The sequence below is a fragment of the Amblyomma mixtum genome, chromosome 2, assembly GCF_055824585.1.
Source record: "Amblyomma mixtum isolate Tamu chromosome 2, ASM5582458v1, whole genome shotgun sequence".
NCBI lineage: Eukaryota > Metazoa > Arthropoda > Arachnida > Ixodida > Ixodidae > Amblyomma > Amblyomma mixtum.
Genome location: NC_143013.1, coordinates 193,021,422 through 193,046,451, shown reverse-complemented (window position 1 = coordinate 193,046,451; position 25,030 = coordinate 193,021,422). Strand labels below are relative to the sequence as shown.

General features: G+C 48.7%; 1 protein-coding gene across 1 annotated transcript in view; it reads left to right on the top strand.

The window, feature by feature from the left end:
- The first annotated feature begins 2,749 nt into the window (after nt 1-2,749).
- The window catches only part of LOC149361947 (fatty-acid amide hydrolase 2-B-like), a 50,955-nt gene continuing 28,674 nt past the window's right edge, over nt 2,750-25,030 (top strand). The window contains exon 1 of the mRNA XM_089568190.1: nt 2,750-2,952. Coding sequence (XP_089424316.1) covers nt 2,764-2,952 — 189 coding nt within the window. The 5' untranslated portion in view covers nt 2,750-2,763. The remainder of the gene's footprint in view (nt 2,953-25,030) is intronic.

Below are 25,030 nucleotides of genomic sequence, written 5' to 3'. Positions count from 1 at the left end.
TTCTTTTTAGGCACTCTGTCGTTCTTAATGGATATCTAGCGCTCCAAATTTCCTGGACATAAGAAGATTTCTGCTACTGCCTCCTGCAATAGGTAGGACATCCATGAATGCTCCTGGAGTCCCATTATAAAGTTTGGAAGTGAACCCCCTGGGCTCTAAACTTTTTACAAAGACTGTACCTCGCAACTTACCGTTTACCGAGATGCCGAGTCGACCTGCGACCACCTCGCCGATTTGCAGTTTCTTGTATTTAGCTGATTAAACGCATTAGTGAAGTCCAAAATTTGTAGTTTATTGGAAAATCAAGTTATGAGCCTTAAAAAGGTTTGATACAGCATAACACTTATTAAAAAACATAGCTTGCTACGTGAAGCAAGCAAAATCTTTTAACAAAAGTGATAACACTCGTGTATGGAAGGAGAACACACATTAAAATGACTCAACAAATATACTAGAAAGAAGAAGAAATGCACAACTGAATTACATCACTTTGCAACCATGAACTATTCGATCAGAGAGAGTAAAAACATATAGGAAGGCAGTAAATGAGGGCTTTGAGACAGAAAAATATTTGTGGACCATTCTTGCCCAAATGTGTGAAAGCTTTCATTTCTCGGTAGTTGTTTTTGAATCACAAAGTTCATAAAATTTAAGCAATGTAAATGCAAACTAATTGGAGCACTGTGTGGAAGTGACTTGAAAAATTGGTAACAGTTGTCCCAGCTGGTGGAAAAAGTGAATCATTTCCCTCCCTTCTGCTTCATGTATTCCTTTCTGTAATATATGCAAAGAAAGAGAGTACCCTGCTGACACTATTTCTATTGTTGCATTGTTGTATTAGACTCTTATCTGCCTAGCCTGGAAAAGTATAGAAATAGCATAGTTTTCTGTTCTGTTTGTTGTGTGCTATGTGGTACTTGTGTGCACATGCTGTTTTATACTTGTCAAAACCACGAGCCAACCAACATAGTCTGCAGATAAGACGGGCATTTGAGCTGTGCACAACTAAGGCGTGATGACAGCTAAAGAATGATTAATATAGTGTACAAATTGCGGCTGTTAGAATGATAAGGTTTTCGTCTGTATGCATATGTACCAAGTGCATGTGGAAAAGTGTTTTCATCATTTAAGTACATGAATTTGTTGCAGGTTGCAAAACTTATATTTTTTATTTATTTACATATACTGCAGGCCAATGTTTTGGCCCAAACAGGATGGGCATACAAATGTAGCACACAACGAGAAGAACATATACAATGCGAGGAAGAACCCATGGGAAACAACACATTTCTTAAAAGAACAACTATATGATAAAACTAAGATTGGGTAATAAATGGCAACAACACACCTCATGTATGATATGAATGCAAAATGCATGACAGATAACTCTTGAGGGAGTGCGTAAGCTAATAAATAAATAATCATGTACAGTAAGCAGAATTTCATCAGAGCCATATATAAACCGCAGCCAGTTTAGCAGTAATGACTCAATTACTTTTTATCAGTGCGGGAATGCTGTAGCCGCGCTACTCGATCATAACGTCTAGCTAAAGCCATTTATTCGCAAATCATTCTATTTCTTGCATGAACACCTACAACGTCATATTGAAAGCATACATGCAGTCAAGCTATACACCTTGTCAATAAGAGCATTTGATTCCAATCTCTTGAGAATGTATCGAGGTGGTTCCTCACCTGAAGGGGGACGGCATCCTCACGTATACGAACTACGAGCGGCGACATCCGATCGAAGTGTTCGGCCAGAAAATGTTTTGAACATACGCAGGTCCATTTTGCTGGTTCCCAGTCGCTTTGGCCTGGTCTAACGGCCTCAGTCCACTGCCTCCTTCGCTCTGGATCTTCCGGAAACCTGTTTGAAAACAATTATTCACTGCACTCCGACAAATAGCCACCAATAAGGCCGGGGCGGTACGAATACCACGTTCACGCCGTGTCGTGCGTTATGTTCTGCGAGCATGCATTTTACTCATTACGCAGTCAATTAAATACGAAAACAAAATGCAGTATACTTACGTGTGGAAAGTGACGCCCGGTTCTTCTCCTGGCGTCCGCGACCAACATCCAGGAACGCAGCAGCTGGGCATCGCAGCGTCTTTGTTGTCAATGGGAGCAGAAGTCTCACTTTCCGCCGTGTCTGACAGCTGCCGACAGCCTGGCGCGGCGCGAAATCGTCTGCTCGCGCCGCTCGCGTTGATCTTCGCGGCACTCGCATGCCATTGGCTGAGAAAACGGCCAAGTGTCATGGCGGAGCCCTCGCTTCCGGCTTCAAAAAATGTGACGTAGCAGCCTCTCCTCTTTTCCTTCTTTCCTCCATGTTTTGAACGCATGGGCTTCTATGCAGCCTGCGCTACCATAGTACATCTACCTTGGAACAAGCGCAGCTGCGTGCTGCAAAAGCGCTGACAACTGGGCTGCTAAACGCTAGCGCATGCTTCTCTCGCCACGCCACGAACATCGCTGCGCAATACCAGGCCGAGACAGCGGCCTTGGCAACCCGCTCGCTCCGATTCTATCTCGCGCTCAGTACCGCCTTTCGATCGAGCACTTCACTGGGTGGTGCCAACTGCTGTTTTGGACGAGGGGAGTTCTGCGGTTTAACATAGTCTTCGGCGCAGTCTTCTACTCGAGTACCCGTTCAGGTTTTCAGTTCGTGCAACCTGATGCAGGCCTGAAACAGGACATTCTGGCAGGCTTCCGTTCCGCGTCAGCAACTTCCACCGCTCTCACCCACAGCGAGTTGAGATGGCCGCCATTCTGGGGAGAGTGCGTTCACTTGCAGGAGAACTCCTGGTGCGCCTGCTGGACCGCTTTTTCGAGTTTCTCCTGTTCGTGGCCAACATAGGACGCCGCCGCCAGCGACTCCCTCCCACGACCGACCCCTTGCTGCTCGCCCCGGCCGTGGTCCTAGCGGACGCCATAAGACACGGGCGGGTGAGTGTGGCTGGCACTTGTTTCGGGTGTAGGGTGCGGGTGTGGTGTAGTGGTGTACGTAGCCGTACGTCACGAGCGACCGTCCGTGCACCACAGGACAAGGAACACAAGAAGGATAGAGTGGACCACTGGAAGATGACATGATTTCGTCGAATACACGTACCGTATACTGCTGTTGGTGTAAAAGCATGACCGAAGAAAGTCCTAAAGCCTCTGAATAGGGTGCAGTTGCTAGCAGATACTTAGCAGACATGATTTATTAGACGGATTGCCCCAATCACCGACTAAACATGTAAGGCGAAATACGGTTCTCCGAAAAATATTCTTTCTTGCTCACAGAGGAGTGAAGAGCATATTGCATATTGCACGGAACTAGTAGACTCAAGCTTCTTCCTTCATTTAATATATTAAGTTGTCATTCGCGGAGCACCAGGTTAGGTGATCTGCCTTGCCGTTGCTTTTCCTTAAGCCCCGTAGGACCATATGTTAGGAGGAGCAAATGTTTTGGTTCATTCGACACCGAGCACCCAGGCGCGTGCGGGCTGGACTGACGCACGCAGAGACACGCACAATCTTTGATCTCGGCCATGTCTGGGGAAAGAGGACCATGGCGATAGAGTCGACGCTGGTTTTTTGAGCTTTTATGGCTCCAGGGTGGGGAAATTCGCGCCACTTTGGCCCCCGTAACCCGTTAACGGCACTACCCTGCTGACCTTGGCACTACCCTGCTGACCCTGCTGACCGCAAGAAGACACGGGGCGGGGGCGGCGTGAGATTGACCAATGGTCCCCTTCCAAGCATTATTCCCCCGATGTGCTGGGAACCATACCGGGTAATCCTGAACCCATTAGAAAAATGAAGGGGAGACTTTTGCTCCCCCTTAAGGAGGGTATGGCGTGATCGCGTTAATGAGTAAATGTCCACGTATGCAGAAGTGGTCATTCTCATCTTTACACTCATAGGTCTCGGGGAGTCCTCATAGCACTCCTTCCGCAATATTGCGGTGGTTGAGGGATGCACCACTGCCCAGAGATGGCAGGTGCTGCTAGTGGGGGTCTTTTGCGATCCACGTTGCTCGGGAAGAGCAGCCTCTCGCCACCAGCCACTTGACAGGGTGGTTGGTTGGCTCGTAACCTGATGAGTAGTTTGTGATGACCACACTGAGTAACGTGACCTAGATTTCCCACCTACATTGTTTTTGCGGTAGTGGCTGCCTGGGCCACACCATCTGTCTATCAGAACGCCGATGCTGACAACGCTGATAGCGAATTTTCTGCATAGCGGGGCCATTAACGCTATTGCTTTAAAGCCGGACGGCCCAGGGGAGTCATACCAGCCCCTCTAAATCCAAGGAAGACGCTGTACGAGATTGCCACCTCACTTTTTTCCTTATTACTGCACTTCAACAGACTTGTTAAGAAACAATACACTGAAAAGCAAAAACGAAAACTGACAGTCCTTATGGGATGGACCTTGTAGATTTGAATATCGTAAAGACCTTCCAAGGGTTTCACCTTAGATGGCCGCTGCTAAACGCACATATGTGCTTTCTGCTCTTCAACCTATGAGGATATACTTGAATGTACATCCCTGCGGGCCTCTCGTCCAGATAAAAAACGGGCTTTACCCCACATGGCGGGTTTGGAAGATGCCGTGCACCTGGCTGGGTGAAAGCTTGCTCCCATCAGAAAACCAATGGGTTCCTGGTGGCACTGCAGGCGATACTCCTGCGGGGAAGTGCAGTGAAGCCGTAGAGGCCGAACATTCGCCTCGCATTCAAGACGACCCGCGTTTGAATTATGGTGCCACGAAGCTCTCCACCGGACAGAATGAAACTCGCGCTTCGATGGAATTGCATAACCATTCCATGTATGCATCCTGATCGCAGTGACCAGAACCGACCACACACTCACTCACCAGAACAGTATTTGACCCCCCTGGTGCAGTACTAGACCACAGTCTCCTATATGAATACTCCAATTAACCCTCTGCCTTAGCCTCCATTTACTGCGCAGCAACTGACCAAAGCGGTGGTCAGACCTGTCCCACAGCGAAGGGTGCTAAGATCTCAGGCTCCGGACACGCCGCCATTTCAAAATGAACCTCACTGCGTTTAAGTCCAAAACCTCCTCCAATGCGGCTGTTCTAGGAGTATTTTCAAAGAACTAGGTAGTATAAAATGTCATGTCGTAGTGATTAGTCATTTTAGGCAGGCAGATGAGGCAGATATTGGGCTAAACTGTTAGCTCTTCTGTGCTATCGTAGGTCAGCGGACCGTTGAGAAGTAGTTGCGGGACTCCTTTTCAATCAGGATATATATAGCTGGCAACATATAAAAACTTTATAGTGTTAAACTATGAGTCCGCTTTAAAAAGGCCAGATTTTTGATAAAATTCAATTTCCAGGTTTTACTTCATTGAAATTGCGAATCATTCCTGAACATTCTACTAAAAAGTTTTGTTTCTAGTTAGCACCGTTACAAAGATGCCGGCTAAGTGATAGCCCTCTGCTTATCTCGCGAAACCAAAACTGAAAGTTTTCCAGCTAAATAAAAACGTTACCTTTCATTATCAGTTATTTGTCTTGTTAATATTTGTGTTTAGCCTTACAATTCACATAACATACCATCTATGCCTATTTTATATCTATTTACTGAGTAAAACGCCCACAAAAGCCACGCAAGATGATTGGAATACATTTGGCTTCGATCATGGCGTGCGTCATTTGAACTATTAGGCAGAGATGTACAAAAAAGGCAAACGTTCGCGGGGTGTTTTCAGCTCCAGAGAAACTCAGTGTGTGATGCAAAAAGATCCCTGCCCTCCGCGCATCGCTCCGAAAAGCAGCATTGTACCATCCGCCACAAGAAATGATTTTTTAAATGTACTGAGGGCATTGTGTACAATATTCTTCTCTCGTGTGGCAAGCAGTATATTGGACAATCTGGTAGGCTTCGGGAGCATAATGACAACATGAAGACATATACCGGCAGTGATCTAGCTCTGCATTGCAAAGATTGCAAGTGCGTGCTTTTTTGGGACAAATGCTCAGTCGTTGCTAAGAGTAGACTCTAAGCTAACTCGCGAAACTGTGGAAGCTGCACAGATTGCTGTTTTACAAGATAACTGTGTTAGTGCACCGTCCATTTTGTTGTCTAAACGAGAGGTGGCCTTCCTGGGTTCAAAACATCCGTGATCTCTCAATTTTATCACATGTTTTTTCGATTTATTTTTTCTCTTAGGTCAGCGCATGCGCTACTTTCGCTCAGGTTCCCTTCACTATGGTGGTTTTGGCTTTCTTCGTCAGTGACAAGTTAGCGCCTGCGTGGTTGGTGTGTGTTCGCGCCACTTTTGTCCGTCGTCCTGGTTTTGCGATCATCATCATCATCATCATCAGCCTGACTACACCCACTGCAGGGCAAAGGCCTCTCCCATGTCTCTCCAATTAACCCTGTCCTTTGTCAGTTGCCGCCACTGTATCCCCGCAAACTTCTTAATCTCATCCGCCCACCTAACTTTCTGCCGACCCTGCTACGTTTGCTTTCTCTTGGAATCCACTCCGTTACCCTTAAGGACCAGCGGTTATCTTGCCTTCGCACTACATGCCCTGCCCAAGCCCATTTCTTCTTCTTGATTTCAACTAAGATGTCATTAACCCGCGTTTGTTCCCTCACCCACTCCGCCCTCTTCCGATCTCTTAACGTTAAACCTATCATTTTCCTTTCCATAGCTCGCTGCGTTGTTCTTAACTTAAGCTGAACCTGCGCTACTCTTATGTTCCGGAGATGTACGCTAGCCGTTTTAAAACACATTTGGATAAAACCTGGTTCGCACGGACACAAAGCTTGCCTGGCAGGTGACCAACCAGCGTATCTAGCAATTTTATTTTTAACCCCATAGCGTTAAGGCTCCCGTTCCGCAGAAAATCCGAAGTAATCTTCCTCGGCATTCTGAGCGAAAATCCCCGGAGAAGCAGCCAGACGAGACACCTTGGTGGTGTAACCCTGAGGCGTCAGCACAACTTCCCCGCCGGACCGTGAGCAAACTGACCGCAGTGGCAAGTGGCAGCTAAATTAATTTGTCGCTCAAGAAGGGCAACCTGGGGCGCACAAGGCCCACGGCATCTGCCATCTCAGGGCAATGGAGCATCGCTTAGCCGCTCCACCACTGCGCGAGCAGTGGTGTAAAACTCCGAGGGATCTATGGGTATAAAGTTTTGAATGACCAATTCTGCATATATGGTCATTAATCAAAACATTAGGGTATCGTGACATGTTCTTAATTGGGCTCTTAAGTATCCCCTGCAAATTTTCGATCTAACGATGCCGTAAAAAAACTGCCTAAGAACGTGAACTGCCGCACGAGCAAAATAAAGAAAACGCAAGACTAAGAAGGAGCTGTGCTACGATTATTGGTAGAGTTTAACTATCTTGGACATTGATTTATAGCATTTGCTGTCATTCCAACTCTTCTTTCTTGTTTTTCTCGAAACTCCTTTTTCCCCATTCCTTCCTATGCGAGAAATCCTGATTTCATAACTGTAAGAGATTGATTATTGAAGCTTTGTACACCTATTTATTATATATCTAGCTGTCCAATAAACCACAATAAATTAAAGCGGTCACTTTATTTTGCTTTCACGCTTTCTCTGAAAAGATGCATATAAGAAAAATGTTATTTTTTGTGATATTCCTATTAGACAATGAAAGCCGATGATATCTTAATTATTTTAGTTTCTTGCACTGCTCCTGTCTTCATGCGTATAACAGCAAACAGTCTGACTGGCGATGAACTAAATGAGCGTGACTGCTGGTGTCGGATGTATATACAGAAGTTTTTTTGAAAAGAAATTTCTTTTCATTTGTTTTGACATTTTCAGAAACATAAAACCGGGATCCAAATTAGGACAGAGAACAATTTTCTGTTTTTAGTTGCTATTAATTTTTTTCCGGAAACGTGTCCCCATACCTCGACGAAAGGCGGGCAGTTATTGTACGTACCTAAGCTTAATAAGAGAAACAATCTAAAGGTGTTAAAGGCTTATACTCACCCAGAATCACCAGATCTTCGGAAGCTTCTATAAAGGCGCAGAATCGTCAATGAGTGAAGTAAAACCAATGTACACTGCACTGATGACCTACCTCAGTGCCAAGCTAGGCAAAAAGCTAGCTTGACATCAGACAGGCTGCGGGTGACTATGCAAGATATTCTAGGAATAGCAGAGAGGAGTTATTACTACAGTTCGCTGAGAAAAATAATTTAGGGAGTGTTAAGTTCGCTGAACTTTCTGCGGTGCCACCCAGCCTCCAGCACAGTGCATGGAACCGCGGACGCACGACGGACGCACCGCGGACGCACGGCGCGACGCGCGTCGGTGGCTGCTCTGGTGTTGCTGGCGGCGCCGTCGCCAGAACGCTCGTTCTCGTGTTTGTTGCCGCTTGACGCTGGACCCCTCAGCGACAGCTTTCCATTTTTATTGAGGAGCCGGCGTTCCTGGCCTGGTGTGCAGACGCGTGTGCGTATGGGCTCCGGCCATTTCTCCTATTTTGACAGACTTTTGACCTTCCGCCGACTTTTATTGTGTCTCCCGAAGTTCACGAAGGTGCTCGGCACCTGCCCAGCCCAATTTCGGGACCAGCACTCCGTTTTTGTGACCTGCATGGACACTTGTTTCCACCGAGCCCAGCGCCAGCCTCGCTAAGCCTACCACCGCTGGCGATAGGCTCTGCTTCGCAGCCGGGCCCAGTGCTTCGCCAAGCATGGACGTCGTCACCGTGGAGGGGGAGGATCTAGCCCCTCAAGATTATATACCCACGGACTGGACCTACGTAGCCCGCTGCTACGAACGCGGCTCCACCGCTTCTTCATCGAAACGCGCTCCCAAGCCACCGCTGACGGAGACGCCTTCCGCGTCCGCCCAGCATACCGCGTCCCAGCAGCTACCTCCCTCCACGTCACGTAAGCTACCTCGAGGTGCACCGTCACTGCCACGTCTCCCTATTGAAGACTTTAAAGTCATCATTCGCCCTCGCGGGGACCTCAATCTGCGTGCCTGGGGCGAGAACGCTCTTCGCAGAGCAATCACCTCAAACCTTCGTTTGACTTACTCCGATACCGCAGAGGACCACCTTCGGGTGAATTTCGTTCACAACACCCTCACCTTTAGCACCCCGAACCGGGACCGCGCCATCACTTACACGAAGCTACAGGAAATCATCCTGGGTCCGACAAGCTACCCAGTTGCCACCTATTTGGCCCCACCAGGCGCATACGTCCGAGGTATCATTCACCACCAATACGTGGATGAGACCCATGAGGAAATCATGGAGTACTTGATACCCGAGAATCCAGAACACTGCATTCTCTACGCCCGCCGTTTGGCCAAGACCCAATCTATTGTAATCACTTTCGCAGGTACAAAGGTCCCCCGCCAAGTCTCCTACGCAGGAAGTGCTGTGCGCTGCTACATCTTCAAGAACAAAGTGGAAGTCTGCCTTAACTGTCGCAAAACGGGACACCGAGAAGACGTTTGCCCGTCTCCCAAGCTCTCCAAGTGTCCTCACTGCGGAGTTTGCGACCCTGACGAAACCCATGAATGCACCCCCACTTGTATAGTTTGTTCTGGTCCTCACCAGACTGGTTCCTCCAAGTCTAAAAGCCGCTACAAAGTGCCTGCTGCCGTACTGAAACGCCAGCTACAAGCTGACTCAGACAGTGCCTCCACCTCCCATCGTTCCCGATCCCGGACCCGTCGCCAAAGGTCTGGAAACACCTCGGCCAAAATGGATTCTAACCGCTCCTCCTCCTCTTACCGGCGCTCCAGCCGGAATCGCTTCCAGTCCTTCCCACCCCTGGCCTCCAAGTCGTCTCCTCACCGAGAGCCCTCCACGAAAACCCAGGAGAGCTGGGCAGCTGCGGCTTCTCACTCTCAGCAATCTCAGTCTCGTGATTCAGAGCTGCAAGCCCTGCGCGACGAGATAACAGCCCTTAAAGCTAGCAATCATAGACTCCAACAAGAAAACGCTTCTTTAAAGCGTCCACCCTTTGCACCGGATCCACCACCTCAAACAAATGCCACTCTACCACTTCAACCTGTTCCTACCATCTCACCTCAGGCGCCCCCATCTACTCTCCCGCAAACCAAAGATACTACCTTTAGACCTCCCTCTAAGCGGAAAGCTACCTCCCGCTCAGAACGCTACGTTAATTTTGCCGACCTCGAGGAATTTGAGGCTCGCCTAGAGGAAAAATTAGAGGCTAAAATTGATGCTAAGCTCTAAGCGAAATTTGCTGATTTCTCCTATCAAATCCAACAGCAAATGATCCAGTTCCAACAACAAGTGCAGCAGAAAATCCAACAGCAACTTAACACCCTCATGCAACAGATCCAAACACGCGTCACAGGCCTTGAATCTAGGGGAGACGCAACGGCCGCCCTCCACACGACGCGCGGTAAACCATACGGTCGCTTGCCGCATGCTCCCAACACCCAACCCATCTTAGCTTCACCCACACTTCACCATGGCGCCCCGCCACCTACTTAATGTGTGGCAATGGAACTGCAGGGGGTTTCGCCGCAAGCCAGGCAACCTACAGCAGTATGTCTAAAATTCCGACATCCCCCCTGATATCATCGCCCTTCAGGAAACTCATGGCCCAGTGAAACTACCTGGCTATAAACCATACTACCCCCTAGATGCCACCACTTCCGACAACGCTATTTTAGTTCAACGCAACCTGACGGCCGTGCAACACTCCTTAGACGACGCTGGGGTGGACTGCGTCTTGCTCGAACTCCTCCCTCGTAAAAGGGGCGACCAAAGCCTCTTCATTCTTAACCTTTATGGCCCTCCAAAAGACAGAAGACGCGCTTCACCACCCTTCTTTCCCGGGTCAACAGGCTCGCGCACCATTCCGGTCTCCTCATTGTAGGAGATTTCAATGCCCACCATCCCGCTTGGGGTTACCGCACCGCCAACCGAAAGGGTAACACTCTGTGGTTGCGAGCACAGGTACTGGGCTTCACCCTTGTTACTGACCCTCACACTCCCACCCGCGTAGGAATCAGCGTTTCTGTCGACACTTCACCTGATCTGACATTCTGAAAAAACGTACGGTTCGATCAGTGGCTGAACACTGGGAATACCCTCGATAGCGACCACTATCTCCTCGCGACCACCCTCAGCATGTCCCCGTTCCGCCGGAGAGGTCGCCCGACCCTATCACGGATTGGGACAAGTTTCGTTCCCTACGTGCTCACAACGCCCCTACCCGGATTAATAACCTGGACCAGTGGATCTCCAAACTTCAGGCAGACGTCTCTGCTACTACTCAAGAATCACCTAGCACGGCTGATCAATCCAATACAGACAGTCGTCTCCTCCACCTATGGCAGGCCCGCGAAAGCCTGCAAAAACCGTTGGAAAAAACAGCGCCACAATAGAACGCTTCGGCGTAGAGTAGCTCAGATAGACTAACAGATTGAGGCGCACACTATCGCACTGACTACCCAGCAATAGGGTCAAGTTTGTGACAACATGCGTGGACAGCTCGGGCTAACTCGCACCTGGCACCTTCTCCGTTGCCTTTTAGACCCAGACGGTTGCAAAACATCTCAAAGAGACAGCATTTCCCCCATTGTTCATCAACACCCCAGCTCAGACCAGGATCTTCTCGATGAACTTCGTGTACGCTATCTCAGTACTACTTCCGCGGACCCTCTCCCCTTCTACATGGGCGGTGCTAACCCTGCCCTCGATCAGGAGATTTCGGAAGCTGAGATAAGATTCGCTCTCACTCAGCTCCGTCCTAACTCTGCCCCGGGACCGGACGGCATTTCCAACAAAACTCTCCGTAATTTAGATGACCCGTCCATTGAGGTCCTCACTGCCTTTATGAATGATTGTTGGAGAGAGGGTAAAATCCCGGCAGCATGGAAACATGCACGCGTGACTTTCGTACCGAAGCCAGGCAAACAACTAGCTCTCGAAAACCTCCGCCCCATCTCCCTCACTTCCTGTGCTGGGAAACTGATGGAGCACGTCATTCTCAACCATCTCAATAATTTCGTTGAAGATAACCATCTCCTACCTCACACCATGATTGGCTTCCGCTCAAATCTCTCTACGCAAGACATTATGCTCCAGCTCTCACGAGAGATACTGTGCCCCTCTACCAGAGCGGGCACAAAGGCTATTCTAGGGCTTGATTTAACTAAAGCATTTGACAGCGTCTCGCACGGAGCTATTCTCACTAACCTCTCCCTATTAAATCCTGGTCACCGTACCTACGAGTATATACGTACTTTCCTCTCTGGTCGTACAGCTGAACTTAGCTTTGGCTCTCTCCTCTCAGACCCTATAAACCTCGGTAGCAATGGTAGCCTCCAGGGATCCGTTCTCTCCCCATTTCTTTTCAATGTCGCCTTGCTCACGCTACCTTCTAAATTAGACGCTATCCCCCGGCTATCCCATACCTTATACGCAGACGACATTACCCTCTGGGTTTCAACAGGCAACGATGCTGAGGTCGAATCCGCACTTCAACAAGCGGTCGATGTCATTGAGCGCCATGTAGCCGCAGCCGACCTCTCGTGCTCCCCTCAGAGGTCCGAGCTGCTGCTCATCCGAGGTCAACCCGGCCTCCACGGCCATCCTCCCATCTGCATTACTGCTAGTGGTCAGCCCATACGCGAAGTATGCAACATTAGGGTATTGGGGCTCCTCATCCAGAGCAATCGGAAAACCAGCGACACTCTAGCTAAACTTAGTCTCTGTAACGCAGACCATTCGTCTAATTCGTCGCATTGCTAATAAACATAGAGGCATGCGAGAGGCCGACCTCCGACGTCTTTTTCAGGCGTTTGTTATCAGTCGCCTCACATATACCCTCCCTTACCTCTATCTTAGCTGCCAGGAACAGGACCGCGTTGACTGCCTTGTTCGACAGGCATACAAGGCGGCTCTTCATCTCCCCCACCGGACCCCCACGTATAAACTACTCCCATTAGGGGTCTACAACATTGTGACGGAGCTCTCGGAAGCTCATCTCACTTCTCAGTACGAGCGTCTCACTCACACCTCCACGGGACGTCACATACTCGACAAGCTTGGAATACGCTTCGAAACAACCGCACCCGAGAGGGTCCAGCTTCCACACCATATCCACAGTAACCTTATCGTTACCCCTCTTCCTAAAAATATGCACCCAGAGTATCATGTCGCTCGCCGCAAGCACAGGGCTAAGTATCTGCACAAAAAGTATTTAACCGATCGGACAGCAGTCTATGTCGACGCCGCCGAATACCCCGACCGCGAAGCTTTTTCGCTTGCGGTTGTAATCTACTGTGGACGGCCGCTAGTTGCGTGCTCCATTATCGTCAGATCGCCTGAAGAGGCCGAGGAGGCGGCCATAGCCTTGGCGATGGTCTCCACCTCTGCAGAAACCATCTTCAGCGACTCTAAATCCGCGATTCGTAATTTCGCCAAAGGCCGGGTCTCCCCTGTCACCCTCTCTCTCCTCCACTCGACCAAACTTCAACTCCGCCCGATCCAATTGGTCTGCGTCCCTGCGCACTCATCGCATCCAGGGAACGAGGCGGCCCACAATTATGCCCGAGGATTCGTCGACCGGGATGTGGTGTCGCCCGTCCTGCGGACGGCGAGAGGTCGTATGGTTACATTTTATGACATAACCATGCACTACCGCTTAGGTAGACTTCTATATCCCCCCGCACATAGTTCTCTCACCAAACCCCAAGCAGTTGCGTGGAGGCAACTCCAAACGAAGACTTTCCCCAACCCCACGATATATGCCCGCATATACCCTGGGGTCTACTCCCCTTCCTGTCAACTGTGTGGCCAACATGCCACTCTAACCCACATACTCTGGGCTTGCCCTCGGCATTCCCCTCCTCGAGGCTTGCAGCTCTCGAATCCAGACCAGTGGGAGGCCGCATTGCTCAGTCCCGACTCGGACACACAGATCCGGGTTGCGACAAGAGCCCTAGAAGTCGCCGAACGCCACGGGCTCATGGCCACTTGATGAGGCTGTAACCCCACAGCGTCAGATACATTTGTCGACGAAAATAAAGTTTATCCTCCTCCTCCTCCATTTTTATTGTATAAGGAGCCTTCGGTGTTTGATTGGCTGGCATCCTTTCCCCAGTATTTGATTGGTTTCTGTACCCGCCAAGGGCGGAGACAGCAGGTTTAAAAACGGAACGCTCCCGGTGAAGTGGGGCTGATTTCGTGTAGGAGGAGGAGGATAAACTTTATTTTCGTCGACAGATGTATCTGACGGTGTGGGGTTATAGCCCCATCAAGTGGCCATGAGCCCGTGGCATTCGGCGACTTCTAGGGCTCTTGTCACAACCCGGATCTGTGTGTCCGAGTCGGAGCTGAGCAATGCGGCCTCCCACTGGTCTGGATTCGAGAGCTGCAAGCCTCTAGGGGGGTAGTCCCGAGGGCAAGCCCAGAGTATGTGGGAGAGAGTGGCATGTTGGCCACACATTTGGCAGGAAGGGGAGTAGACCCCAGGGTATATGCGGGCATATATCGCGGGGTTGGGGAAGGTGTTCGTTTGGAGTTGCCTCCACGCAACTTCTTGGGGTTTGGTGAGAGAACTATGTGCGGGGGGATATAGAAGTCTACCTAAGCGGTAGTGCATGGTTATGTCATGAAATGTGACCATACGATCTCCCGCCGTCCGCAGGACGGGCGACACCACAACCCGGTCGACGAATCCTCGGGCATAATTGTGGGCCGCCTCGTTGCCTGGATGCGTTGAGTGCGCAGGGACCCAGATCAATTGGATCGGGCGGAGTTGAAGTTTGGTGGAGTGGAGGAGAGAGAGGGTGACAGGGGAGACCCGGCCTTTGGCGAAACTACGAATCGCCGATTCAGAGTCTCTGAAGATGGTTTCTGCAGAGGTGGAGACCATCGCCAAGGCTATGGCCGCCTCCTCGGCCTCTTCAGGCAATCTGACGGGAATGGAGCACGCAACTAGCGGCCGTCCACAGTAGTTTACAACCGCGAGCGAAAAAGCTTCGCGGTCGGGATATTCAGCGGCGTCGATATAGACTGCTGTCTGATCTGTTAAATATTTTTTGTGCAGAGACTTAGCCCTGTGCTTGCGGCGAGCGACATGATACTCTGGGTGCATATTTTTAGGAAGAGGGGTAACGATAAGGTTACTGTGGATATGATGTGGAAGCTGGACCCTGTCGGGTGCGGTTGTTTCGAAGCATATTCCAAGCTTGTCGAGTATGTGACGTCCCGTGGAGGTGTGAGTGAGACGCTCGTACTGAGAAGTGAGATGAGCTTCCGAGAGCTCCGTCACAGTGTTGTAGACCCCTAATGCCAGTAGTTTATACGTGGGGGTCCGGTGGGGGAGATGAAGAGCCGCCTTGTAAGCCTGTCGAATAAGACAGTCAACGCGGTCCTGTTCCTGGCAGCTAAGGTAGAGGTAAGGGAGGGTATATGTGAGGCTACTGATAACAAACGCCTGAACGAGACGTCGGAGGTCAGCCTCTCGCATGCCTCTATGTTTATTAGCAATGCGACGAATTAGACGAATGGTCTGCGATACAGAGATTGTAAGTTTAGCTAGAGTGTCGGTGTTTTTCCGATTGCTCTGGATGAGGAGCCCCAATACCCTAATGGTGGATACTTCGCGTATGGGCTGACCACTAGCAGTAATGCAGATGGGAGGATGGCCGTGGAGGCCGGGTTGACCTCGGATGAGCAGCAGCTCGGATTTCTGAGCGGAGCACGAGAGGTCGGCTGCGGCTACATGGCGCTCAATGGCATCGACCGGTTGTTGAAGTGCGGATTCGACCTCAGCCTCGTTGCCTGTTGAAACCCAGAGGGTAATGTCGTCTGCGTATAAGGTATGGGATAGCCGGGGGATAGCGTCTAATTTAGAAGGTAGCGTGAGCAAGGCGACATTGAAAAGAAATGGGGAGAGAACGGATCCCTGGGGGGTGCCATTGCTACCGAGGTTTATAGGGTCTGAGAGGAGAGAGCCAAAGCTAAGTTCAGCTGTACGACCAGAGAGGAAAGTACGTATATACTCGTAGGTACGGTGACCAGGATTTAACAGGGAGAGGTTAGTGAGAATAGCTCTGTGCGAGACGCTGTCAAATGCTTTAGTTAAATCAAGCCCTAGAATAGCCTTTGTGCCCGCTCTGGTAGAGGGGCACAGTATCTCTCGTGAGAGCTGGATCATAATGTCTTGCGTAGAGAGATTTGAGCGGAAGCCAAACATGGTGCGAGGTAGGAGATGGTTATCTTCAACGTAATTATTGAGACGGTTGAGAATGACGTGCTCCATCAGTTTCCCAGCACAGGAAGTGAGGGAGATGGGGCGGAGGTTATCGAGAGCTAGTTGTTTGCCTGGCTTCGGTATGAAAGTCACGCGTGCATGTTTCCATGCTGCGGGGATTTTACCCTCTCTCCAGCAATCATTCATAAAGGCAGTGAGGGCCTCAATGGACGGGTCATCTAAATTACGGAGAGTTTTGTTGGAAATGCCGTCCGGTCCCGGGGCAGAGTTAGGACGGAGCTGAGTGAGAGCGAATCTTACCTCAGCTTCCGAAATCTCCTGATCGAGGGCAGGGTTGGCACCGCCCATGTAGGGGGGGAGAGGGTCCGGGGAAGTAGTATTGAGATAGCGTACACGAAGTTCATCGAGAAGATCCTGGTCTGAGCCGGGGTGTTGATGGACTATGCGGGAAATGGTGTCTCGTTTGGATGTTTTGCAACCGTCTGGGTCGAAAAGGTAACGGAGAAGGTGCCAGGTGCGAGTTAGCCCAAGCTGTCCACGCATGTTCTCACAAACTTGACCCCATTGCTGGGTAGCCAGTGCGATAGTGTGCGCGTCAATCTGTTTGTCTATCTGAGCTACTCTATGCCGAAGCGTTCTATTGTGGCGCTGTTTTTTCCAACGGTTTTGAAGGCTTTCGCGGGCCTGCCATAGGTGGAGGAGACGGCTGTCTGTATTGGATTGATCAGCCGTGATAGGTGATTCTTGAGCAGTAGCAGAGACATCTGCCTGCAGTTTGGAGATCCACTCGTCCAGGTTATTAATCCGGGTAGGGGCGTTCTGAGCGCGTAGGGAACGAAACTTGTCCCAATCCGTGATTAGGGTCGGGCGACCTCTCCGGCGGAACGGGGATATGCTGAGGGTGGTCGCGAGGAGATAGTGGTCGCTGTCGAGGGTATTCCCAGCGTTCAGCCACTGATCGAACCGTACGTTTTTGCAGAATGTCAGATCAGGTGAAGTGTCAACAGAAACGCTGTTTCCTACGCGGGTGGGAGTGTGAGGGTCAGTAACAAGGGTGAAGCCCAGTTCCTGTGCTCGCAACCACAGTGTGTTACCCTTTCGGTTGGCGGTGCGGTAACCCCAAGCGGGGTGGTGGGCATTGAAATCTCCTACAATGAGGCGACCAGAATGGTGCGCAAGCCTGTTGACCAGGGAAAGAAGGGTGGTGAAGTTGCGTCTTCTGTCTCTTGGAGGGCTATAAAGGTTAAGAATTAAGAGGCTTTGGTCGCCCCTTTTACGAGGGAGGAGTTCGAGCAAGACGCAGTCTACCCCAACGTCGTCTAAGGAGTGTTGGACGACCGTCAGGTTGCGTTGAACCAAAATAGCGGTGTCGGGAGTGGTGACATCTAAGGGGGAGTATGGTTTATAGCCAGGTAGTTTCACTAGGCCATGAGTTTCCTGAAGGGCGATGATATCAGGGGGGATGTCGGAACTTTGGACATACTGCTGCAGGTTGCCTCGCTTGCGGCGAAACCCCCTGCAGTTCCATTGCCACACATTAAGTAGGTGGCGGGGCGCCATGGTGAAGTGTGGGTAAAGCTAAAATGGGTAGGGTGGTGGGAGCGTGCGGCAAGCGACCGTATGGTTTAACGCGCGTCGTGTGGAGGGCGACCGTTGCGTCTCCCCTAGCTTCAAGGCCTGTGACGCGTGTTTAGATCTGTTGCATGAGGGTGTTAAGTTGTTGGATTTGCTGCTGCATTTGTTGTTGGAACTGGAGCATTTGCTGTTGGATTTGTTGGGAGAACTCAGCAAATTTCGCTTCGAGCTTAGCATCAATTTTAGCCTCTAAGTTTTCCTCTAGGCGAGCCTCAAAATCCTCAAGGTCGGCAAAATTAACATAGCGTTCTGAGCGGGAGGTAGCTTTCCTCTTAGAGGGAGGACTAGAGGTAGTATCTTTGGTTTGCGGGGGAGTAGATGGGGGCTCCTGAGGTGAGATGGTAGGAACAGGTTGAAGTGGTAGAGTGGCATTTGTTTGAGGTGGTGGATCCGGTGCAAAGGGTGGACGCTTTAAAGAAGCGTTTTATTGTTGGAGTCTATGATTGCTAGCTTTAAGGGCTGTTACCTCGTCGCGCAGGGCTTGCAGCTCTGAATCACGAGACTGAGATTGCTGAGAGTGAGAAGCCGCAGCTGCCCAGCTCACCTGGTTTTTCGTGGATGGCTCTCGGTGAGGAGCAGCAGCGGCTGTACCGACCGGTTCACTAAATCTGCGCATCTTACACACAGGACACCACCCGCTTTCCCGGTGGCTTTGGTCTGCATCTTCGGCGGATCACCGTTGCACGTGCCGCATCTCCGACTATCGCACGTATCGCCGCTCATGTATAAACTGTCGTGGCCTCCAGTGTGACGTCAGCGAGCCGTGGACCAGGATTGGCTGCCGTAAAGAGGCACCGACTACAAAAGGACTGCACCTCGCAGCTGATCGTCATTTGGCAGCAGCGGCTGTACCGACCGGTTCACTAAATCTGCGCATCTTACACACAGGACACCACCCGCTTTCCCGGTGGCTTTGGTCTGCATCTTCGGCGGATCACCGTTGCACGTGCCGCATCTCCGACTATCGCACGTATCGCCGCTCATCTATAAACTGTCGTGGCCTCCAGTGTGACGTCAGCGAGCCGTGGACCAGGATTGGCTGCCGTAAAGAGGCACCGACTACAAAAGGACTGCACCTCTCAGCTGATCGTCATTTGGCAGCAGCGGCTGTACCGACCGGTTCACTAAATCTGCGCATCTTACACACAGGTTTGTGCAATCATTTGTAACGAATTTTTATTTTTTTTCTTTCTTTTTCTTTCTGCCGCTGCTGCCAAGCTCTTGTACGTGTTTGCTGAACTGCTAATTTGAAATGCCTACTGAAGTGACAAAGCTGTTGAAAGATTTTAAACAGGAAATGCGAGATATGCGCAGTGCACTAGAGAAAGAGCTTCGAAAGGAATACAAAGAAGTGAAAAAATCCGTTGATTTCTTTAGTGAACCGTTTGATGCTATGGCTGAGCGCTGCGCAAAACTAGAAAAGCAAAACTCAGCGCTAAAGAAAGAAAATGCCCAACTATCACAGGAATGCACAGGACTGAAACAACAACTATCTGATCTTGAAGACCGGGTGACAAACCAAGAACAGTACTCGAGGAACCGGAACATTGAGATTAAAGGCGTTCCGGTCAGCGACGACGAGAACGTACCTTCAATCTTGAGCAAACTAGGAGACGTCATAAGCGAACCCATTTCTGATTCCGATGTAGAAATGTGTCATCGTGTGCCAAGGAAAGACAAAGGATGCCCTAACATTGTCGTGCAGTTCCGCTCTCGTGCGAAACGGGAAGCGGTGATTGAAAAGGCCAGGAAAAATCGAATTTATACCTCTGATTTTGGTTACCAGAGTGCTGATGGTTCAAGTTCTCCCCCGGTATTTATTAATGAGCACCTTTGCCCCGCCTTGAAGAAACTTCTTGGACAAGTTGTCAAAAATCAAAAGAATGGAAGTACGCGTGGACAAAGGGCGGCAAAATTTTCGCGCGCAAGACAGACACGTCGAATGTGCTGCGCATATCTTGCGTTGCGGACATCGATAAGATGAAGTGAGGAACTAGGATTCCGAGCAATTTGCCAACAGCCATTCCCGTCAATGGCTGGCAAATCGGTGAACCCTGCGGATGTGACTAAAATTTATCATGAAAAGCCATGCACATCTTTCTTCCTGTTGAACACTCAATCAGCGCACAATAAGTCTGATGAGCTGTGTGCCTTGTTTTCATGTTTTGGCTTTTCATTTGATGTTATTATGCTTTGTGAAACATGGTACCGACACGACCACGAAGTTATACAGATCCCAGGTTACACAAGACACTACTTAAATCGCTCAGTCAGGAACGGTGGAGGCGTACTTTTCATGGCCAGGGAGAATTTTCAGTGTGAAAAAATCGACGAGTTTACGGCGGTTACAGCGGACTTTGAAATCTTGACTGTCGTTCACAACAAAAGCATATTTTCTGTTTTGTATCGCCCTCCAGGCGGGAACGTTGCAAACTTTTTCACATTTATGGAAAACTTCTTATCCTGGATAAATGAAAACAGGTATGAACTCGTCTTGGGCGGCGATATAAATATTAACATGTTGAACGAAACGCAGCTGAGTACTGATTTCACTCGACTTTTAGAAGCTAATGCATGTTTCAACACAATTACTGCTCCAACTCGCATTAGCAAGGACTGTGAAAGTTTGCTTGATGTTTTCATTATAAACACTGAATCTCGAACTATTAACTCCGGAGTAATCAGCGCTCATATTAGCGATCATTTGCCAGTATTTCTTCTCTTGGAATCGTATGTCTCGAGTAAAGAGCCAAAGCAGTGTCCCCCGATCACTATCCAAGATATTAATCCAGCTACACTCGAGGATTTCCATACAAGAATATCAAAAATAAATTGGCTCGACGTGTACAATCAGTCTGACGCAGATGCCGCGTACGAGTCATTTCTGTGTCTTTTCAAAAAGGCTTACTCGGAATCTTTTCACCCTAAAACACTGATGCCTAGAAAAGCTAGAAAACCTTGGATAACCAGTGCACTTCTGAAACTAATCAAGCAAAAAGATGCTCTATTCAAACGTTTTTTGGACACAAGAGACACGTGCCATCTATCCGAATTTAAGAAATTTCGGAATAAGTTAACTGCAACCCTCAGACAAGCTAAGAAAGATTACCTTCATAGGTTGTTTGATCCTGAAGCTGTAAAGCGGACGGACATCACGTGGAGAAACCTTAGCGCAGTGCTTAACATTGGACGTCAGCATCCAGAGGGCGTACGAGAATTGATCATTAATGGGGAACTTTCATCAGGCGCGCATTTAGCAAACGCTTTTAATAATTATTTTGTGTCCCTAGTGAATAGTTTGCACGATCCTCGCTCCGCAGAGTACGTCAATTCCAAAACTTGCGATAGTGCTTTTCTGCATCCAACTAGCGCCGAAGAAATTTGTCTCACGTTCTCCGCTCTGCGAAACAGTAAAAGCTGCGATATTGATGACCTGCAAATACGCCCCGTAAAACACGTTTTAGATCTGATATGTCCAGTTCTTGAGCATGTGTATAATTTGTGCTTTGTAAACAGTATATTTCCTAAGCGCATGCAACTCGCAAGGGTTACAGTGCTCTTCAAAGCCGGTGATAGAAACAACATATCTAACTACAGACCAATATTCATTTTACCTGTATTTTCAAAATGCCTAGAAAAATTAATAACACTCAGAATGACCGCTTTCTGCGAAAAACACAATATCACAATAATAAAAACCTTAGGTGTCCTTTTTCATGAGAATATGCAGTGGAACGCACATACTGACCTCGTTCACTCCAAACTATCCCGAATAGTTGGTATTCTTGCACGTTTTCGCAACTTTCTTCCTAAGCACATTAAATTACTTTTGTATAACTCCCTTTTCACATCCACATTATCGTATTGCTACTTGATATGGGGCACCACAACGTACACAAACTTGTCCAAAATCTATCGACTGCAGAAAAAAGCTGTAAGAATTATTTCAAATGAACCCAATGACGCCCACACAAAACCTCTTTTTGATGACCTTAGATTACAACCATTACCAAACCTGTTCAATGCACTTCTGTTAAAACGTCATCATGCCTTTCATCTAAATAATGACCCTTTCCTTGAAAACCTTGCGACCCTGTCTCCGTTTGCGAAAGCATATAGCACACGAAGCAGTCAGACATGGAAGATTCCTCACACCCGTACTAACTATGGCCGCCAAATGCTGATGTACACACTACCACATGCTCTTAACTCTTCTGATAACACCTCCAAGTCACCTCCAAGACATTAACACTTACAATTATGAACCCGCAATGTTAGCCCTATCACTTAACATGTTTTTATGATTATGTAAAGCCGTCGCCATATATATATTGCTTTTCTTTATATCGCTATCACTTTTTTGTCCCCTGCTGTATTGCTTTGTGAACGGGGTGCTAGCCTTTGTCAAGCCGTTACAGGATTTTTGCTAGCACCCCGTTGCATCACGAGTTCTGTAACATCATTGTTGATGCTAAATAAATTTGAATTTGACTGTCAGTTCGGTTTCCGAAAGGGTCGTTCGACAGAGTTAGTTCTACTAACACAAAATGAACTAATATTACAAGCATTTGAGCAAAATTTTGTGACACTAGGCATTTTCATCGATTTTTCAAAGGCCTTTGACACAATTAATCACACCACACTGCTAACAAAACTTGAAATTTATGGTTTCAGGGGCCCATTCCTTAGCTTAATCAAAAGCTATCTGCAGTTCAGGTGTCAGAGGGTTTCAATAAATAACTGTCTTTCAGATAACTTACCCATTCATTCTGGTGTACCTCAAGGAAGCATTCTTGGACCTTTGTTATTTAATATTTACATTAACGACATAATAAATATTGACACCACTGCCCAATTCATCATATACGCTGACGACACTAGTCTGTTTTTTACATCTGGTTGTGCAAGGGACCTGTTGGCTCTTGCGAACGCTGCTTTAAGCGAACTCAATCGATGGAGTTCATTGAATTCACTGTCTATTAATAAAAGCAAGACAAAGGCTGTACTTTTTCAACCTAAAAACAAAAATGTCCACATTGACGGCCATTTGCAAATGGGTTCCTCGGTTATCAACATTGTGCCATCCATTAAGTGCCTCGGGGTCGTATTTCAAGAGAACTTACTTTGGAATCTTTGTACAGACTCAGTTGCTAACAAAATCGCTCGTGTTGTGGGGATACTAACGAAACTTCGATTTTTTCTTCCCTTGAACGTGAAAAAGCTGCTTTACAACTGTCTCTTCCTGTCCCATCTGAATTACTGCCATTTAGTGTGGGGAAACACCACAATGTCTAACATCACAAAGCTTTATCTTTTGCAGAAGAAAGCAGTGCGCGCTATCGCTAATTCCTCATATGACACTCATACGCAGCCTCTTTTCAGTGCCCTTAACTTACAGCCGGTCACCTCCATATATCGTAGTATTTTACTCAAGCGTCTCACTACTGCGAAAAAACAGAACACCAAATTCTTCGAGCATTTATCTCTATTGACAATGAGTTCTAACATTTACAACACACGTCACAGAGAAACATGGTACGTTCCTAAAACGCGCACTAACTACGGTCAACAAATGTTACGCCACACACTGCCATCTTTGTTAAAGTCATTAGAAACTTAATAACAACGTAGCTCTTCTTTTATGGGCTCATTGTGGATTCGTTTTTTTGTTTTGTTTGCTTTGCTGTAGTATACACTGACGCCATGAATGTCTAACCAATTTTCTTTGCTTGTTAGTAACTTATTATTTATGTTTGTGAATTTCAAAGCTATTTTATTTGTATAATTTTATGCTTTCTGCTTTTTAAATCCTTTCAGCATTCTATCATTGATTTTTTTTTGCCGTATGTATTTCTGTTATAGCATAGAATGTTATAGAATGTTCACTAATACTTTTTTTCGTTTATCCATTATTGTATTTTTGTGTTCTCTTTATTGTGCATAGTGAAATTTCTGTAGGGGGTACAGACCCCGTCAAGCCAAATCCATTTGGTTTTTTGTCTGCACTCCCGTCATCTGTACATGTATAGATGCAAATAAACTTGAATTGAGACGACTTGGAGTCCAGGGGTGGGAAGGACTGGGAGCGATTCCGGCTGGAGCGCCGGTAAGAGGAGGAGGAGCGGTTAGAATCCATTTTGGCCGAGGTGTTTCCAGACCCTTGGCGACGGGTCCGGGATCGGGAACGATGGGAGGTGGAGGCACTGTCTGAGTCAGCTTGTAGCTAGCGTTTCAGTACGGCAGCAGGCACTTTGTAGCGGCGTTTACACTTGGAGGAACCAGTCTGGTGAGGACCAGAACAAACTATACAAGTGGGGGTGCATTCATGGGTCTCGTCAGGGCCGCAAACTCCGCAGTGAGGACACTTGGAGAGCTTGGGAGACGGGCAAACGTCCTCTCGGTGTCCCGTTTTGCGACAGTTAAGGCAGGCTTCCACTTTGTTCTTGAAGATGTAGCAGCGCACAGCACTTCCTGCTTAGGAGACTTGGCGGGGGACCTTTGTCCCTGCGAAAGTGATGACAATAGATTGGGTCTTGCCTAAACGGCGGGCGTAGAGAATGCAGTGTTCTGGATTCTGGGGTATCAAGTACTCCATGATTTCCTCCTGGGTCTCATCCACGTACTGGCGGTGAATGATACCTCGGACGTATGCGCCTGGTGGGGCCAAATAGGTGGCAACTGGGTAGCTTGTCGGGCCCAGGATGATTTCCTGTAGCTTCGTGTAAGTGATGGCGCGGTCCCGGTTCGGGGTGCTAAAGGTGAGGGTGTTGTGAACGAAATTCACCCGAAGGCGGTCCTCTGCGGTATCGGAGTAAGTCAAACGAAGGCTTGAGGTGATTGCTCTGCGAAGAGCGTTCTCGCCCCAGGAACGCAGATTGAGGCCCCCGCGAGGGCGAATGATGACTTTAAAGTCTTCAAGAGGGAGACGTGGCAGTGACGGTGCACCTCGAGGTAGCTTAGGTGACGTGGAGGGAGGTAGCTGCTGGGACGCGGTATGCTGGGCGGACGCGGAAGGCGTCTCCGTCAGCGGTGGTTTGGGAGTGCGTTTCGATGAAGCGGCGGCGGAGCCGCGTTCGTAGCAGCGGGCTACGTAGGTCCAGTCCGTGGGTATATAATCTTGAGGGGCTAGATCCTCCCCCTCCACGGTGACGACGTCCATG